The following is a 20,568-nucleotide window of genomic DNA, read 5'->3' on the forward strand; positions in this document are numbered from 1 at the left end:
TAATAAGAGAAATAAAAGTTCAAACAACTTTAATACTTCTTGATACTGTGAGACTTAGAGATGACAAATGTTAATGTAAAAAAGTTTTTTTTTTTTTTTTTGGTTTAATCTTTCTCATTTGCCCTTTAGGGGAGAGTGACATGAAGGAATTGTCTTATAAGTAATCCCATCCAAAAAGTTTTACCAACCATTTTCTCTTGTTGCTTAGCCGATGGACCATATGAGGCCTCTTTATGTTAAAAGGCTACATATAAGGTTGTGGGTGTGCTTGCTAAAGGAAATTAACATGATTTCTTTTATTTATAAAAATAAAAATAATGCACATTTTCATCTATCAATTGTTTTTATTTATAAAAAAAAAAAATCACTTTTGAGACATTTTGAGACATAAAAAGTAATATCTTAGGACTTTTCTAAAGGTGGTCATTTTCAAAAATGTTTCCTAGAAAAGTTTTGAGAATGCCATATGTGTTCTCTAATTTTCATTAAAATTTTGGGCTTGGGCCGGAGGTGGGCCTAACATTTGCCGGAATCATTACTATATATGCTCAGAAATGGTTAGTAGTCAATAGTCAGAGACAGACTTTCAAACTTTCAATGGGTTATGGAGAAGGAACCCTATTTCAGAAATTTGGCCCATGGGCTGCCCAATTAATAATGTAACATCCCTATAAGCCCAGATAAGGAGGGGTCATTGTAGTGGGATTGAGTGGAAGAAAATGTATTTGGATATGGGTAAAATGTGAGGGAATAGAAATAAAAAAGAAAAATATAATGAAATAAAAAAATAAAATGAATATATATTTAAAATTAATAAATTATATTTATATTTTTTAAAAAAATTATTTCTCATATTTTTTCTTTTTATTCACTTATTTTTCTCATAAAAAGATTAAATAATTTAAATATATATAAATTTGTAATTAATTTTAAGTATATTTTATTTTTATTTTGTGTTTTTTAAAAGAATTTTTTTTTCTTTCTTTAGTATTTTCTTTCAGCCACATATAGCAAGCAAAAAGGTTACTGGGTTTTGGGCTTTTGAAATATCAATCAATGTTTGCAATTTTTAGTGTCAAAATTATAGTTCATGTTTTAAGTTGATTTTTAGTGTTGAATATCAAAATGAATTTCTCATTCTAGGTTGAGATATTTATGTCAAAAGGACAATATAATTCGAAAAAAATAACTTCTATTTATTGAAAATATAATATATATAAAGCGAAAGTTATTTGATCAAGTATAAATACTACTTAGAGTGTGTTTGGTAGTGATGATGAAAAAATATTTTTAGTTTTTTTAATACTTAAAAATTTTTATTTTTCAAATATTAAAAATGATAAAAATATTTCTCAGAATCATTATCAAATACACTCTTAAAATGATTGAATAGATGTTTGTGCCTTTTTTTTTAAGTTAAAAAACTTTAAATTTTAGATTATTTAATTATTTCTTTTAGAACATGGAAGATAAAAATAAAAAAATGAAAAATCAACACACATGACAAAGATTTTTCACATGGAAAATAGATTTAAAAAAAAAACTAAGAAATCAAAGACCTCAAATTTACAATTTACTATATAAGAATATAATTTGCAATTTTATTTAAAAAACATATCCATCTAAGATTTACTTATATTATATTCCACATTTGTAACATAGTACTTTTGTATACTCTCAATGTATCTTACCTCAATACCGCAAGGATGCACATCTCCTTCATAATTTGATAGAAATAAATATAAAATTCTAATGGACTCAAATTAGAATTTTTCAAAATAAAAATCAGTTAAAATATGGAAAAAGAATAATTTTTGGATATTGGATTCTTTCCGTGAGCACTTTAAGGGTACTTAGATTGCTTGAGCATTTTTTTTTTAGTGTGTGAGCCTTTAGGTGGCACATAGATGTTCTCCTTAGTGCTTGAACATTGGAGGAGATTTTTAGAAATCTTTCAAAACTCCTTTTTACTTAAATATAAAACTGAATCCATACGATGATTATTCAACACTAATTTGTCTTTTTTAGACTTTTTTTTTATACTTACCTATATCATCCTAATTGATTAAGCAGTAATCTCAAATCTTAAAATGATTAATTGTATAAATTTTACAATTTATACATTGATAACCTTGATTAAATAATATTTTTTCAGCCTTGACTTGATGTTCTAGTGCTAAATTAATAATGTTATATTTTTTAAAAATAAATACTTCTTTATATATTACACAAAATTTAGAAAAAAAGTAAACTAAAAAAAGATTTAATGCATTCAATAATTCATAATCACGAAAACTTACCACCTTACTAAAAAAAAAAAAGGGAGAATTACCCTTAAAGGTAAGCTAGGAAAAAAAATTACTGAAAAAAGTTGGTAGATTTGATAATTCTTATGAAGAGCTTACATTTTTATTAGACCAATTTACCCTGAATATCTCAAGTCCATTTACCAATTGAGAAGTATATCTTCTTTTCTGACAATTATAAAGTATAAGTACAATACAAATGTAATATAGTTACAATGAAAAAATATTAACATTATGATACGTTACAATGTACCAAAATGACAAAATATTGAATTCGTTTTTTAATGAACTAGTATTTTTGGGCTATCATGTTGTATTTCTATCATAAAGCATCCTTGCAAGCCAAAATTATAAAAAGACAACAAAAATACACTATTATAATTTCAATACATGAAGTTGTTGATGGTAATCCAATAATGTATAAAAGAAAATCTATAAAATTAATTTTTTATATAAAAATATAAATGTACAATAAAAATACACTATAATTATAATATAAATATAATAACATTACGATATATTACGATAAGGTAAAATTTTGAAATTTTCCATTTTTTTATGAAATTGGGCGATTGTGGTTTTTTTTTTAAATAAAAATATAAATATACAATAAAAATACATTACAATTACAATATAAATACAATAATATCACGATACATTATGATAAGGTAAAATTTTCAAAATTTCAAATTTCTTATAAAACTGGGCAGTTGTAGGTTTTTTGGCATATATATGTCTAATATATAACAAATATAGTTTTTTATTATACAAAATGTTTCTCAATTGATTATAATTTTCAGTTTTCAACGAAAATCCAAATATGTTCATAAATACCCAAACAAAGTGGTTCCAAATAAGCATGAAACAACTGAATTTTTTTTTTCTTCTACCATGTCAAACAAGTCTCAACAACAAAACTAAAGTGCAAACCTTTTTAATGAAAATCAATAATAATCATATTAAACAACCCACTAAGAAAATAAATTAAAAATAAAAACACATCTTCAATATAACCAAAATAATATAAAAAAATTCAAAAAAAAAATTAAATAACATTTTACACAAAAAAATGTAATTTCTTTCTCAAAACCTCATTCAATATTTCAAATATAATATTTTAGATCTACATTATTAAAATTATTAACATTTCGTTCCTTCAATCCAAATTTTAAATTATTTATTTATTTATTTATTTGCAGAAACTGACGTATTTTTGTTTTTTGGCTTTTTTTTTTTTTTTTAAAATTTTACTTTTAATGGATTTTTTGCTAGATTCACAAAAAAATACAAGTTTTGTGGAGACAGTTTCAGATCATAATCTGAAGTGTTGAGTTTTTTCCTTTTTTCTTCTTCAATCCCGACAAGCTGCGGCTAGGTTAAAGAAGAATTTTTTTTTTTTGCTGTTGCTTTTCATTTATTAAGGGTAGTCTTGACATTTGAACAAAATAAGGTATTTGGAAGAATTATCATAATTTCACCCAACCCTTCAAAATAATTATTAAATATACTCACCTTTCTCGATCATATGTTTCCCCAGCCTACCCCTTAAGGGTAATTCTCCCTAAAAAAAAAGCCAAATTTTAAATCCACCTGTTTATAAACCTTATATATTATTTATAAAGTAAAAATATGATCATTGAGTTAGGTTTATGATGACCCCAAGATCAACCCAAATTTAAAAACATTTAAATATAAGTGTTTTATTCTGAATAGGCTGATAACATTGTATCAAATTTAAATTTACAATGCATTTTAATTTTTTTTTATATATTTATAAGAAATTAAATAATAAATAAAATAATATTTTCATATTTTTCTTTAAGAAGTTGAAAAATATAAGTTATGAATAATGCAAAAAAAAAAAACTTCCATGTTAGACTCTTGTTGCTTGGCTTAAAAAAAATTATATTTTAATCCCAACTTAGTAATAATAATATTATTATTATTATTATTATTATTATTAAAAAATGGCCCAACCCTAAAAAATGGCCCAAGCCTGCTCACAATTTGGATAATAATAATAATAATAATTAGGGCCTAAAAATTGGCCCAATCCTGCTCAGAATTTTGGGATGGGTTGGGAGTTGGGAGAATGGGACCACCTTTTTCATTTTTCATTTTTTTTAATTTTAAAATTTTTATTTTTATTTTTAAATAAAAAAATTTATTTACAGGCATTTTGCAAGATTTAATAATAAATTACTTAAAATTTGAAAAAGGGATTTATAATTATGGGAAACCCGTAACAGAGATCATCTGCAGTCGCATTACAGAGGAAGCCATGGATTTGTCTTCGTGGCTTCGTGGAAATATAAAAAAAACAAGGAAGTCTGATTCAGTGAAACGTCAAGAAGAGGTTCTTGGAGTGACAGACCAATTAATTGATACTGTCAAGTCCTTCTCCTTTCATACCTTCAAGAATTTCCCTCTCCAAGGTACTTTTTTTCTTCTACTTATTCTTCCTCACGTTGTTTGGCTCCCAGAAAATCTCTAGGAAATGGGAGCTTTGGAATGATGAATTCCTTTTGGGTTTCCAACCGTTTGGTTGCTGAGAAAATTTATTTATTTTTTGCCAAGGGAGTTTCTCTTACTTAAATTTTGCTGTGTTTTCTTGGAAATCTAATGGAGGATTTGTGTGATTTCATGTATTTGACAGATAATTTCAGTTTAGGTTTTGAAATTGCGAGGTCATAATCGGTTTTAATCGGAAATATGGGGATTTGATTGGGTTTGGTGTAGGTGATCAGGGAACATTTTGGCAATGATTCTCTGTTACCTAACAGAGGGGTCTTTTTGCTCATATGGCCTGTTTGGTTTGCAGAGAAAATGCTTAATGCTAAGAGTTACAAATAATCCTGTCTAAACCTAGATTTCTTTTATTTTGCTGAGTTTTCTTGGAAACCAGATTGAGGATTAGTGTAATATAATGTAGATGAGAAAGAATTTTAGTTAGATTTTGAATGGTAAAGTGATAATCTCATTCAATTGGAAATGGGGGGATTTGATTGACTTTTGTGCAGATGATCATGGAATTAATGGTGGTGATAATTCTCAGGCAACTTCAACTAACATTGGGAAGGATCTTTCTGAATGGCAGGAGCGACACGCAATGCTTGTGCTCTCAAAAGTGAAGGTTCAAGCTTATTTTAGTATTCAATATTTAATTTTCAGTTATGAATTACTGAAACATGAAACATAACTTTCAAACTGGGATATACTATATATACTCATCTATTGATTGAGTTACTAGTTGTGTGCATTATCAGATATATATACTATATATACTTATCTCTTGATTGATTTATTAGTTGTGGCATGATAATGCACTTTGAGTTCATGAGTTATGGCTGTTGAGGTTAAATAGGGAGAAAACATTAATGTCAACTTTTTATAGGTGTGCTGGGAATTTGCTGGAAAAAAAATAGTAATTGAATTACTGGAGTGATAATGCAACTAGAATATTGAAGTTAATGGTTAACCTCCTCCAACCCTTTCTTTCAAATGCTGATAATATGCATCTGATCATCTTGTAACTAGAGGTTAGGAAAACCAGTGGAAACTATTGTTTAAATAAAAATGGAATTAGATTCAGTAAGGTTCATTAGTGTTGACATCTAATTTTGTGCTGCAACATTGACTAATAATAAGTGTGTTTCATGAATCCATTTTGACATGCATGGTTAGTGACACATGGATGACTACCCAAAAATCATACCATTAGTGGTCTAACTCCATGTAGCCCTCCATTTCCACACGGTTACTGCAACCAATGGCTATGAATCTCCTTCCTGTGCTAGAATATGGTGGAAACCTTGGGTGGTTGCCCAAGTTCCTTGGATTCTCACAAGAAGTGGATGCTTGCTCATGGCGGATGCTGAAGGAAATTCTCCTACTTTATCTAAAGATGGAGGAAGCTGCCTCATAAGGTGAATGAAGGAGAGGCCACTCTCAACATGCTACAAAGGCAGTGACCATCTCGTTGAGGGTGGAATAGTTTGTGCTGTTGTAACCCTGCTGTATCCAGATTGAAAAGGAAAGGGGGCTATCTCTTTCCATTTTTATTGCTTTTCCTACTGAAATGGCTGGCTGGTTGGCACATGAATTGTCCCATTGGCTCATGGGTTTTAGCTTAATTGGCTTCCATTTAGAAAATCCCTGTGAATAAACTTAAAGGATCATAGCAAAAAGGGGGATTTGGTTGATTGAAAAGCTGTAGCTTAAAAAGCCAAGTCTTTGAGTTCTTTGAGATTTTTTGTTTTTTGTTTTTCTGATTTTTAAATTTTAGGAGTCTTTCTGGAGACTACTACTATACTTTCCATTTCCTTATCACTCTTCAATATTTTGTACTCCCCTCTCCATCATGGACACCTAAGCATCTAAGTGGTCAACCTCATTTTCTGTTAAGAATCCTAGTTCAAACAATTTGCTAATCTCAATGTTAATGGATAAGGCTTACTATATGTCATGTTGTGATGAAAGTTGTTAGTGTCCTTCGTTGGTGACAGTCATGAAGTGTGATGGTCATGATAACTTAAAAGTAATTAAAGCTTTGAAAACTTCTAAAGCAAAAGTATAAGGGGAACCTTAACCTTTCTAGCTTTAGGAACTTGTGGCTTTCAGCACCTGATTTTGGGACTATAAGGAAGTGGTGGAGTGTGGCCCAAGTCATTGGTTGGAAGGTTATTCAAAAGCTTGGTTTATTGAAAGCTTATCTTAAAGTGTGGATTGAAGACTTCTTTGGTAAAGTTGGAGAAAAAAAAAATCATATGGTGGCTAATAGAAGGAGGAAAAAAAAGCTGACCGCATCTATTTATGTGGAGCATGGTTGTATTTTAGAGAATTAGTATCTAATTTATGTGGAAATTTTAAGGTTCTTTGATCTCCTTTATGAGTGAAGGAACATTGAGAGGTTGAGGATTGAAGGGTTAGATTTGTTGCCCGTATCAAGTGTTGAAGTGGACTTTCTAGGAGGAAAAGATTTGATGGACCATTTTATAGATTGATAGGAAGAAAGCTCCTTGAAAAGTTATTCGGGCGAAGTTATCTTGAAAGTTTTTTGACAAATTCTACCATGATGGGGTTGTTAATAGGAGTCCCAACTCTTCATTGCTCTTATCCATAATGTGATCTTGTTGAATGATTTGAGGTTGGTAGAAAGTTTTTGTGGGTTCATTACCATTTTCTACTTTTGGAATTGATGGGTTTATCTAACCTTGAGCTTATCTTCAAAATACTTGGGTTAGTTTTAGGTTTTAACATCAACACTGACAAGATTGGGTTAGCTAGTCTCAATGTAAACCTATTATATCGTTTTTTGTGGATTTTTAGGATATGAGCCCATTGCTTACTCCTAACCTACTTAGGCCTTCCCATGGGTGGTAATGTTAGAGAACCCTCTTTTCAAGGCTAAGTAATGGAGGAAGCATGTAGGAGCCTTGATGGGTGTAAGAAGTCTTTGGGCTTGTTTATGATTCTTTTTGACCCCTTAGAATCACTTTTGTTATAATTTTTTCCTTTTTATAAATAATCTATTTTGTAAATGAAAAAAAAAAAAAAGTGATTGCCTGATTATTTAACTCACTTCATTTTGAGGTATAGGTAAGGGGTGGTTTTCCCAAAATGGATTTTCAAGAATCAATGGTCTCTTCTTACATGACATATTGAATTGTCTAGCATCCGTCAAATAATTTGTCAAATACTACCTTTGGTTCTCACATTCTTTGATTTAATTTCTTTTTACATTCTTCTTCAGATATTTTTTTTATAATATTCATTTTAAAATATAAAAAAAAAGAGAAAAAAAACCTGCTACTATAAATATTTTTTTTTGAATTCAGTTAAAATAGAAACATGAAAATACTCCTTAAAGAAAAGAAAAATGAAAATAGTGAGAATTGATCTTTGAATGATCGATTTATTCAATTAATGGTTGATTTTTGGGTTAAAATAAAAAAATGATTAAAATTTTGACATGCCTATTTTGGTTATTATATACCTTCACACATTTTGGTGATATAGTTTACCACATGTAAATGTTACTCTTGAAAGTTACAACTGAATTTTCTTTTAGTGTAATGAAAAGTGATTGTCCTAAGTGTTGCAGTAATACTAAATCGACCTTTTCTCTTGCCTTTGGGAGGATAATCCTAATTTAGTCTTGATTGCAATAAACACTTGTATCATCTCCCTTTAAGGTGCTTGTCCAGTTAGCATTTAGAACAAAAAGAATTTAAAGAGACAATTTGTGGGTCAAAAGTTAGTGTAATAGAGAGACACAAGGATCAAAGAGATCATTTGTGGTCAGAAACTAGTGAAATAGCAGAGAGACATGATCCGGAGAGACCATCTGTGGTTAGAAATTAGTAAAATAGAAGATAGATCATGTGATTGGGAGGTATCAAGTGTCTAGGCTGAAATCTGAGGGAGGCTTGGGTGGAGGGATAAAGCTCATAGGCAAGTTGGCATAGTTTCATAAGAGTAGATATTGGTTGCAAATTAATTGATATGACGTAACTTTGTAATTAGGAACTAGATAATTGTCCTTAGAATGCTATCCCTATGGCTCTTGTGATTTTACTAGTCATGTTCATTGTTTGGAACAAAACAATTATGGAACCAAACAATGTTTCTCTTGTAAAATTGAAAAACCCTTCAATGCTTATGTTAATGAAGTGTTTTGTGAAAATACAAAGTATTAGAATAAAGTACATAATATATATTACGCATACCTTGCAGTTGTTTGGTTCATTTGTTGCAAGTGGGTCATTTATGAAGATAGCAACCTCCAAATGATGGAAATTACATTGGTTTTTTTTACCATTGGTACTATTTGGCCTTTATAAATCAAAATATAAATATCTAACATTATATATTGGAATATAGATAATTATTTGGTATTGTTCATTGGTATCATTATATAATATTCATAAAAAAAAAAAGAATAAAATCATTGGTATTATTATATAAATATCATTGGTATTTTCACTTTGAGAATATGTGGTTGAAGGAGGAGGAGTTTAAGGACCTTTTAAAAGACTAGTGGCAAGGGCTCATTTTCAGGGGTTCTAGCAGTTTCATTTTGGCAGCAAAGTTGAAGACTCTTAAGGGTATCTTGAAAACCTAGAACACGGAAGTGTTTGGGAAGGTGGAGGTGAATAAGAGATTGGCTTTGCAACAGGTCAATTTATGGGACACTCAAGAGAGGTCTAGAGCCTTATCGGTGAAGGAGGGGGGAGGCAAGAAAGGAGGCCAGGCAGGAATATAAGAAATGGGTTTTCTTGGAGGTAAAAATCTAGAGAAGTGTGGCTAAAGGAAGGTGATAGGAATATAGGTTTTTTCCACAGGATGGCGAATAATCATAGAAGGAGTAATTTGACCAAGATTAAAATTAATGGTTCTTGGATAGTTGAGGGAGGGAGATCCAGGGGGTTATGGTTAGTGCTTTTCAACACCTGTTGTTGGACCCTGGTGGCTGGAGACCAAGTGTGGATGGGCTAGTCTTTGACAGATTAGAAGGGGAAGAAGCAGCTAGGCTAAAGGAGCCTTTCTCTATTAAAGAGGTTGTATCGGCTCTTTTTGACCTAAGTGGGGACAAAGCTTCGGGGCCAGATGGTTACTCCTTAGCTTTTTGGTAGTCCAGTTGGGATTTGGTGAAGGAGGAGGTGATGAGTTTTTTGCGAGATTTCCAAGAGCATGGGAGGTTTGTAAGAAGCTTGAACTCTACCTTCTTGGTGTTGGTCCTAAAAAAGGGAGATGCTAAGGACCTGAGAGATTACAGACCTATCAGTTTGGTGGGAGGGTTATACAAACTGTTAGCAAAGGCGTTAGCTAATAGGTTGAAGCAAGTGGTGGGTAAGGTGGTATCCTCTTCTCAAAATGCTATTGTTGAGGGGAGGCAGATTCTGGACGCAGTGCTAATAACTAACAAGGTTGTAGATTCTCTATTGAAAAGTGAATGTGGGGTGATGTGTAAACTTGATATAGAGAAGGCATATGACCATTTAAAATGGGATTTCTTGCTCCAGGTGTTGAGGAAAATGGGGTTTGGTGGGTTAAGTGGTGTATCTCTATAGCTTCTTTCTCGGTGTTGGTGAATGGCACACCGATGGGCTTCTTTAACAGCTCCAGGGGGGTTGAGACAAGGGGACCCTCTTTCACCTTATCTTTTTGTATTAGGTATGGAGGCCTTGAGTTGTTTGATCAAAAGAGCAGTTAGTGGGGGCTTTTTGACAGATTGTAGGGTTAAAGGGAGGGGTGGTGAGGGAGTTCAACTCACCCATCTGTTGTACGCTGACGACACGCTGATTTTCTATGCTGCTTCCAAGGACCAATTGGCTCACCTAAGCTGGGTGTTGATGTGGTTTGAAGTCATTTCTAGTTTAAGAATTAATCTGGATAAAAGTGAGATCATTCCAGTGGGGAGGGTGGAGAATCTGGAGGTGCTCCTCAAGCCCTTAACATCTTACCGTCTTACATGGCTAGCCACTTACATATAAGAACTTAACACATAAATAATTGGTACAAAACATATAGGAATTATGACTTGCTATATATAAAATTTATTTTTTTATTTTCAAAAAAAAAAGAAAAAAAAAAAGAACAAAGATGACAATGACAGAAAGAAATTTATTTTTGATGTGGGGGCTTTTTGACAAGTTGTAGGGTTAAAGGGAGGGGTGGTGAGAGAGTTCAACTCACCCATTTGTTGTACGTTGACAACACGCTGATTTTCTGTGCTGCTTCCAAGGACCAATTGGCTCACCTAAGCTGGGTGTTGATGTGGTTTGAAGTCATTTCTAGTTTAAGAATTAATCTGGATAAAAGTGAGATCATTCCAGTGGGGAGGGTGGAGAATCTGGAGGTGCTCCTCAAGCCCTTAACATTTGACCATCTTACATGGCTAGCCACTTACATATAAGAACTTAACACATAAATAATTGGTACAAAACATATAGGAATTATGGCTTGCTATATATAAAATTTATTTTTTTATTTTCAAAAAAAAAAAAAAAAAAAAAAAAAAAGATGACAATGACAGAAAGAAATTTATTTTTGATGTGGGGGCTTTTTGACAGGTTGTAGGGTTAAAGGGAGGGGTGGTGAGAGAGTTCAACTCACCCATCTGTTGTACGCTGACGACACGCTGATTTTCTGTGCTACTTCCAAGGACCAATTGGCTCACCTAAGCTGGGTGTTGATGTGGTTTGAAGTCATTTCTAGTTTAAGAATTAATCTGGATAAAAGTGAGATCATTCCAGTGGGGAGGGTGGAGAATCTGGAGGTGCTCCTTAAGCCCTTAACATCTGACCGTCTTACATGGCTAGCCACTTACATATAAGAACTTAACACATAAATAATTGGTACAAAACATATAGGAATTATGGCTTGCTATATATAAAATTTATTTTTTTATTTTCAAAAAAAAAAAAAAAAAAAAAAGATGACAATGACAAAAAGAAATTTATTTTTGATGATATCTTTGTTTAAAAATAGCCCTTGAGGCCTATCTCAAGTGGTAAAGGGACGAGGAGGGTTTGTGGGAGGTTCCAGGTTTAAGTCCTAATAGGGACACTAATTTACCTATTGAAAAAAAAAAGAGGGAAAATGACTTTGTTTAAAAATAAGTATTTTGAAAATTTTAAAATACATATTCTAGTATTAAAAAAATGCAACTATTGTAAAACAATGAATTATCTTTGGAAAACTTAACCTCATTTTTCCATCAAATATGCACATAATAAAACAATTATAAAAATAAAGGTTTTTATTACTTTTACTATTATTTAAAGATGAATATGTTGTTACAATATCCATATCCATTTTTTAAACTTATATCCATTTCCATTTTTTATATGAATATCCATGTCCTCTTCATTTCAAATAAAACTAAATTTCCATTAAATACCCATTTACCCATTTTGAATTGAATACCCATTACCCATAATTTAAATTCCAAGTAAATACCCATTGAGGCCCAAGTATACAACAACCCTTATCCATTACCAATTCTATATCCATTTCATACCGTTTCATCTTTGAATTGAAAAATGCAAATTTCATCTCTACATTGAAGAGTAAAGATGCATGGGAAATCAATGATGGATGAAGTAATGGTAGGAGAGAGCATCTCAAAATGTATGCTCTTGTTTAGACTCTTCTCTCACTCCTCTCCCTCCAATCTTGTCCATGTTCACAACTCTTCCTCTTCTCCTTTCCACGTGTCGCTTTGGCAAATTGCCTTCTTGATCACCTAGATTGCATTGTCTCAGAGTTGTCTCAATTGTGTTACTCAAATCGTCCCATGACTATTGATTCCTCTCCAAGTTGGCCAAGTCGTTTTGCAATTAAAAAAATTGTTTAACTCAATTATGGGTATCATAAGGGTGACGACCTAGTTGGATTTGACTCGGTCTAGACTGGTACAAGATTTTAAAACTTGGAGATTACTATCTTAAGAAGGACCTAAACTTGCTATAAACAAAGCAGCCAACTGTAAAATAAGGATAATATATTCGATGTACTTTATACTAATACTCTTTTTCAACAAAACTCGTACTTCATATTTCATATTAATACTTTCCATTCCTACAAAATGAGTCATTGACTTTAGCATCAAAGTATTTTTTTTTTTTTTTTGTTTTTTTGTTTTGTAAGTCCTCCTTCACTGCTTAGATTAGAAGTTGATAAAGACTCAAAAGATAAACATTGTTGGTTCCATGGTTTTATGGTTCCAAGATTTGCCTTATGGTTATTGTGGATTGAAGATAGAAATTCTAGGTCTGCAAACCAACCTCTTTTTTGTAGCCTTTTGTGTAGCTCCTATTTATGTCTAAAGATTCTCTTATTCTATTCTCTCTTTTATAACTCTCCATATTTGGAACCTTAATTTTTGATAAGATCTTATTGATTTGGAATCCTTCTTGAATGAAAGGTGTTAGACCTTAAACCCTTTGAGCTATGTATCCTTCTTTTGAGCCCCTTCTGAAGTGATACTTAGACCTCTTTTCCTCAAGACAAGGTTATTTGGAGGTTGAAACTCCTTAGAAATTCGGAGCCTTTACTTGGTTAGTGGCTATGAGAAGGTCAATACCAATGAAACAGGCTATAATACGATTGGCTTGGATGCTATGCTTTGTTCATATAGAGTGTGAAACTGTTGAACATCTTTTCCTTCACTATCCTCTTGCCTTGAAGTTGTGGTAAAACTTGTTTCATTTGACTAGTGTTTTGTGGTTCCTTCATCCCTTCCTAAAAAGAAACACAAACGAAAGGGTGACTTAAGCTCGAATTTGATGGAATTGGGAATGGGTATTGGTGTTTTGTTAAGTGAAATATGATGGTGGGATTGTTAGAGCTTGCTCTAGGCTAGCTGGAATTGGGTTAGTCATTAATAGGGATACCTTAATTTTATGTCACGGAGTTTTCTTTATTAGGTTTGTTTGTGGGCTGGTTGCTTGTTTGGAAGCCATCATCTTAAGCTTCTTTGTTTTTCCTTTCCCTGGTGTCATTAACACCATTTTTCCTGTTTCCTATTAGAAATACCTTATATTAGTCTTTGGGAAGAAAGCACCCTCAGTATATGGAAGATACTAATATTGCTTAAATTCTATTTCTATTATTTAAAAGACATTATAAAATTTACTTTTAGGTGCCCCATTGGCCAGCTCAACTGGTAGATGCTCTTACTCCCATGTGATAGGTCTCAGATTTGAACCCCAGACTTACTGGATACACAGTTATGTGGGGGAGGGGTCATGTATTAATGGTGTTCCCTGGTTCTGGGAAGCAAGATAGTCTGCCTTCAGCAGTAGTTCTCTTGTGCATTTCAAAAGATTTCATGTTTCCCTTTTCAAGATAAGGGAACATTTTGTATCCAAAATTAAGATTAAAGAGGCATACCTTTTCAATTGGATGAATTGGTTTTATATTACTATTTTTTAAGTGTCTCTAAGTGGAATGTTATTGGATTTTGTTGGATTTGTTTTGTGTCGTCTCTCAGAGATTTTTCAAAATATTTTCAATACAGTTTTGTCTCCAAGACTTGATTCTGCTCATAGACCTGTAGTGATTCTTCTTCTTGATTCTATAATCTTTTCAATTTTTTCCCAGGAACTTTCGCAACTTAGGTATAGGCTGTGCCCTGGCCACTTGAAGGAGCAACAGTTCTGGAGAATCTATTTCATGCTTGTCAAAAGCTATGTGGCAGAGTAAGATTTATATGTTGCCATTAATTTTGATAAATAATTACATTTATTATGGAATGGAAGCTGTTGGCATAATGTTACCTCATGACTTGGATTTCATATTTTGCATCTTCAATTAGTAAACCGGATACTGATTCTTTTCATTAGTCAAGACCTGGCTCCATGAGAAAAAAGGACCATTCAAGTGCTTGTTGTGTTGCTCTCCTTTCCCTTAGTTCAGTAGATGTGCCATAACAAGCAGAATATTTGCCTTTTTTCTCATCTCAAGTTTTAAACCCTAAATATCCACTACTTATTAGATGGAAAGGAACTACGTGGCCTTGATCCATGGAAATGGATCATTTTTGCATTTTAAAAAAGCAACTTTGTTTCTAGTTCTCTCTTTGGTTCTGAAGATGCTGTATTTCACAAACTGAAGTAAATCATTTAGAATTCTTGTATTTGGAAACTATTCATGCTTATTGTTGCCCCTGGATCTTGGCTCTGTTGTTAAATGGGTGGATGGTGTTGTAGTAGGTCTAGGGTCAAATCTGATATTGTATGTGCATGAAAAGAAATCCATGCCAATTATTAGCCTTAAGGTAATTTAGTGAATTCACATATAAAAGGTTATAGGGATAAGGTTGGTATGTTTATCACACTGCTTTGGCATCTTTGATAATATTTATAATACCTTTTATTATCAACAAACATATCAATCATATGTTGGTCATGGAAATTGAATGGTGTATAAATACTCTTTAAGTGCATGGAAGAATATGTTTAGTCATATGCTCAACTGGCATCTGAACTAGGTTTGAAATCTGTCGTTCCCTCATAACCAGGATATCCATTTTAGAAATTACTTGAGATTAAATTGGAATCGCATTAGGATTTCAAGTGGATTCTAATTGAGGCTTTAAAATGTATGAGTGCCAGGGTTGTATGAATGTATCATGGCTGACCAAGTACTTTGAAAAATTTGTGAAATCATGGATATTCTGAGTAACTAAGAAGACTTGAAAGCATAAGGACCCAATAGCTTCCAATTAAGGCTTGGAAGCATATAGATGATGTCACGATAATGGTGTATGGCAGTAAGAGTGTATCTTGGTTGACCAATTAAGAAATGGCAGATAAATGAAGAAAATCTTATGTGTGCTTGCACATGTATGAATATGTCTGCATGCAAGTGTAGACAAATTCATTTGTGAAAAGTCATGGCTATCACCAGTTGTGAACATGAGGAATTAGCTGAGATGTCTGGATTATGTGCCACAAAGCCAAGGTCAAAGAATGTGGATCAAGCTTGCCACAAAAGGTATTAAACAAAGAAATACAACAAATATACATAGCACATGTCATAAGCCTCAAAATGGTACACAAGAGTAAGTGACCCCAATAGAAATTGTTAAAGACCTAGCTTCTCTTCTTATCCAGAATGTAACCACCTGATTGGCTGTTCTAATAAAAGAACATACAATGGGCAAGATCATGAATCTACCTTATCCAATGGGCAAGCCAATAAGGACCTCTGCCACTCAAGGAGGGCAATGAATTACAACTGATGAATCTCCTCTAACATTAGGGTTCCTAACAGCAATGAATCTCCCAAAGTGCTAAAAGCTCAGCATCAGTGGTGCAACATGTGCTAGCCTCTTTAGAGGAACCAACATTCCATGCCCTTTATAATCTATAAAAATGCCTGCAGAACCCAGTTAGTCTCAACATTTGAATTTGTAGCCATCAAAACTTAATTTGAAGAATGAGCACAATGCATGAACTTGTATAGCTTCTTAAATTCCATGCAATTTGTAACTTGGGTTCAACTTCACCAAATATATGTGACTAATTGTAAGTTGGAACTAAAAGTTATGGTTTAAAATTCAAAAAGTTTATTTTGTGGATTTGACAATGAACCTATGTATTTAAGTGTCATGTTTTGTTGAAGGTAAATTTGTCAAAATTCTGGTATTCAATTTTTGGTGTGTACAATATTGATAAATGCCAATTGTTTTGACTTTTTTAGTGTTTCTATATTTATTGTTTTTTTGAAAAAAAAAAAAAGAAGGATTTTATTCATTGCGTTTTTGACAAAATAATAAAATATTTATAGCGTGCAATCCTACAAAATTAGGAAACTAAATTATGCAAATAAAGTTGACTAATTCCTAGACTCCTCTACTAATATGAAAAAAAAAAACTGGAAATACACAACTATATAATCTTGAAAATCAAGGAATTATACAACTATACAATCCCAGAAATCGGGGAATTATTTCCTTGGTATTTTCAATCAAATCTTGGAAAGTAGGAACTTAATTCCTTAGTATCTTCAATTAGATTAGTTAACACTCCTCAAGTTGGCAAGTAGATATCATTAAGTCTGGGCTTGTTAGTTATTGTCTAAAATGAGTGACTTGATAGACCATTTATTAAGATATTAGTAAGTTGCCTATCTATTGAAACATAAGAAGTACAAATTAATCCACTATATAGCTTGTCTTTGATAAAGTGTCGGTGATTTCAACATGTTTTATATGATCATGTTGAATTAGGTTGTGAGTAATATTGATTGCTAATTTAATATTGCAATTAAATTTTATAGTCTCCTACTTCACTTCTAGATCACCAATAATATTTTCCAGCCAACAGTGGTTCATAGATTCCTTGTGCCATGGCTCTGAAATCTACTTCAACATTGGACCTGGCAACTGCATCTTGTTTCTTACTTTTGCATATCACCAAATTTCCACCAAGAATAATATAATACCCAGAGGTTGATATGCAGTCTACTATTGATCCAGCCAAGTCTGTGTTGTTGTAGGCTTCTGAACTGAACTCTTCATTTTCTTAAAGGAGTATTCTGTTACTTGGAGTGGATTTTAGGTATCATTTGTAGCCTATAAGTGAGCTTCTTTAGGGGAGTGCATGAACTAGTTTACTATACTCATTGTGTAGGCTATATTAGGTCTCATGTGAGACAACTAGATGAGTCTCCCAACTAGCATATAGTAACATCCCTTGTCTATGGTTGCATCTTCTAATGCTTCTCCAAGCTTATGATTTTGTTCAATAGGTGTGTTAGTAGGTTTATATCTGAGCATCCTGATTTTTTTGAGATCAAGAATATACTTTTGTTGGGAAATAAAAGGACCATTTCTTGAATGAGTCACTTCAATCCTAAGAAATACTTAAACTTACTTAAGTTTTTTATCCCAAATTCTTGGGTCAATCATTTCTTAAGTTTGTCCATTTCTTCAATATCATCCATTGCCACAATTATATCATCCACGTAAATAGCTAAGGCTGCAATTTTACCAGTTATTAATTGTTTAATAAAAGGAGTTTTTTTTTTTTTTTTTGATTGGAAATGACACAGAGATATATTGATAGAAAAAAAGAAGTACAAAAGAAAGATGAGAAATCCTCCAGCCAAAGAAAACTAAATTACAAGAAATTACACTATAAAACAAGCGAACCCTCTATAATGGACCATTCCTTATGGAGTACACGTACACACCGCTAACCAGTCAAGTTGTAACACATTAAGGGGAGTCCCCTTAAAAACCTTGGAATAGAAAACCCAAAGAGAAGCAAGGAAAACAATAGAGTCCCAAAGATACTCTGAATTCCTAACTTTATCCTAAAAAATCCTCGCATTTCTTTCCCACCACACAACCCGAATTAGAGCGATGCTTGCAGCTTGCCACAAAACTACCCCCTCTTAGATGAACCAAAACCATTAAATTTGATGGACATCATGTCAAAGATACTCCTCGGGGGGACCTAATCCGTCTTAGTTAACTGAAATAATCTGTGCCACAACCCAATTGTCAAGGAGCAATGTAGGAAAATGTGATCTGCTGATTCTCCATGCTTCATGCACATAATACAAATATCAGGACTAAGGGCTTTGTAGGGTCTTCTCAATTGTAGCATGTCATTAGTATTCACCTTTTTGTGTGCCACTAACCAAACAAAGGACTTCACTTTGAAAGGGACTTGAGATTTGCAAACGAACTTAGAAGGAAAAACCTGAGGAGAGCCAAAAAATTGAGATAAGGCTAGAAAGAAAGATTTGACTGAAAAAAGCCCTGAAGAAGATAATGGCCAAAATCTGGCATCTGGAACCGAAGGAGATAGATGCAATCCATCAAGTGACTGCATGAGGCCTTCTAAGTCCTCTATCTCAGAATCTGAAAGGTTACGACATAAATTAAAATTCCAAGAGAAAGGACGAGTAGAACCGAGAACTGAAGAAATAGGAATATTTTTATCCAAGACTACTCTAAATAGTCTTAGATATTGGGTTCCCAAAGGTTGGTCCCCCTACCACAAATCTTCCAAGAACCGAATTCTTTCCCCATTTCCTACCACAAACCGAGTAAACAAGGAAAACTCCTGAAAGACTTATGCAATAGCCTTCCAAGGACAGCGATGTGACCATCTGACTAAAGTGTTAGCATCCCAACCATTAGAGTGTGATCCATAAATGCTTAATATGACCTGATGCCATAGAGCTAAACCCTCTCTAGGGTACCTCCATAACCATTTCCCTAAAAGAGCGAGATTTCTCAGAGAAATTTTCCCAAAACCCAAACCTCCTATTGCCTTCGGTTTACACACAACATCCCAACTAACTAAATGATCTCTTTTGCCTTCCCCAATCCCTGACCATAAAAAATCCCTTTGCAACCTCTCGATTTTTGTAGCCACTGAAGCGGGTTAATAAATAAGGAAAGGAAGTAACAGGGCATATGAGTGAGGCAAGATTGGATAAGAGTTATCCTTCCACTGAAGGATAAGTAAGCCTTTTGCCATCCATCTAATCTTCTTGAGATCCTCTCAATCACTAGATCCCAAAAGCCACACGCCTTGGGGTTCCCTCCCAAAGGAAGACCCAGATAGAGTATAGGTCAATCAGAAGCCTTGCAATCAAGCATCTCAGTCAATCTTGAAAGATGATTCTGATCAAGATTGATGCCATAAATATTACTCTTGTCAAGGTTGACCTTGAGCCTAGAAATGTGCCCAAACACTAGCAAAAGACTCTTGAGAGTCTGCAGATCTTCCTCCCTAGTGTTAGAAAAGAAAATGGTATCATCTGCAAATTGCAAATGGGTCACCCTAGTTTTGTTTCTACCCACCCTGAAACCCTCCAACAAATTTCTTTCCTCTGCTCTCAATAGCATCATGCTCAGTATATCTGCGACTAAAGTAAACAAAAAATGGGATAAAGGGTCACCTTGTCTTAATCCTCTAGATACCTTAACCCACCCTTTAGCGCTTCCAGTCACCAAGACTGCATAAGATACCGAGGATAAACTACCACTCATCCATTTCCTCCATCTAGGACCGAACCCCTTCTTCTCCAACACTTGATCCAAAAAATCCCACCTCACGTGATCGTAAGCCTTTTCAAAGTCAATTTTCAAGACGACACCTTCCTCCCTTGATCGTCTTCTCTCATCCACTATCTCATTGGCTATGAGAACCGCATCCAAAATTTGTTTCCCTTGAATAAAAGCGCCTTGAGTAGAGTGGATGGTTTCATGTAGAACCCCTCTTAGACGCCCTGAAAGCACTTTGACTATTATCTTGTAGAGGCTAGTGATCAAGCTAATGGGTCTAAAATTTGAGATTTTCTTTTTCAAACTCTTTTTGGGTAACAGAACAATGAAGGAGGCATTAGTGCTTTGATTGATAATTCCGCTCCTGTGAAACTCTGCGAACACTCTCACTAAATCTTCCTTGATCACATCCCAACAATCTTGGAATACTGCAATAGTAAAGCCATCAGGCCCCGGTGCCTTGTCCCTATTCAACTGAAAAATGACCTTAGAAATCTCTTCTTCAATGAAAGGGGAATCCAACCTTAACACGCTCTCTCCCAAAATAGGGGACCAATCTAATCCTTCAACGCTCCAAGACTCTCCTGTAGGACTCACGTAGAGCTTTTCAAAGTAAAGCAAGATCTCCTCTGTGATACTCTCGGCATTATTCAACACTAAGCCTCTTTCATTTTCCAACACCTTGATATATTTCCTATTTTGCCTGCCATTAGCCACTTTATGAAA

The 20,568-nt window shown here is 33.3% G+C and overlaps 1 protein-coding gene across 2 annotated transcripts in view; it reads left to right on the plus strand.

The window, feature by feature from the left end:
• Nucleotides 1-4,494: 4,494 nt before the first annotated feature.
• LOC100854111 (uncharacterized) overlaps nucleotides 4,495-20,568 on the plus strand; it is a 29,678-nt gene continuing 13,604 nt past the window's right edge. The window contains exons 1-3 of one of the 2 annotated variants that reach the window (XM_003632321.4): nucleotides 4,495-4,741; nucleotides 5,327-5,439; nucleotides 14,415-14,512. In XM_003632321.4, coding sequence (XP_003632369.1) covers nucleotides 4,588-4,741; nucleotides 5,327-5,439; nucleotides 14,415-14,512 — 365 coding nt within the window. In that variant the 5' untranslated portion in view covers nucleotides 4,495-4,587. The remainder of the gene's footprint in view (nucleotides 4,742-5,326; nucleotides 5,440-14,414; nucleotides 14,513-20,568) is intronic. The other variant, XM_010654200.3, reaches the window with a different exon arrangement.

The sequence above is a fragment of the Vitis vinifera genome, chromosome 7 (assembly GCF_030704535.1).
Source record: "Vitis vinifera cultivar Pinot Noir 40024 chromosome 7, ASM3070453v1".
NCBI lineage: Eukaryota > Viridiplantae > Streptophyta > Magnoliopsida > Vitales > Vitaceae > Vitis > Vitis vinifera.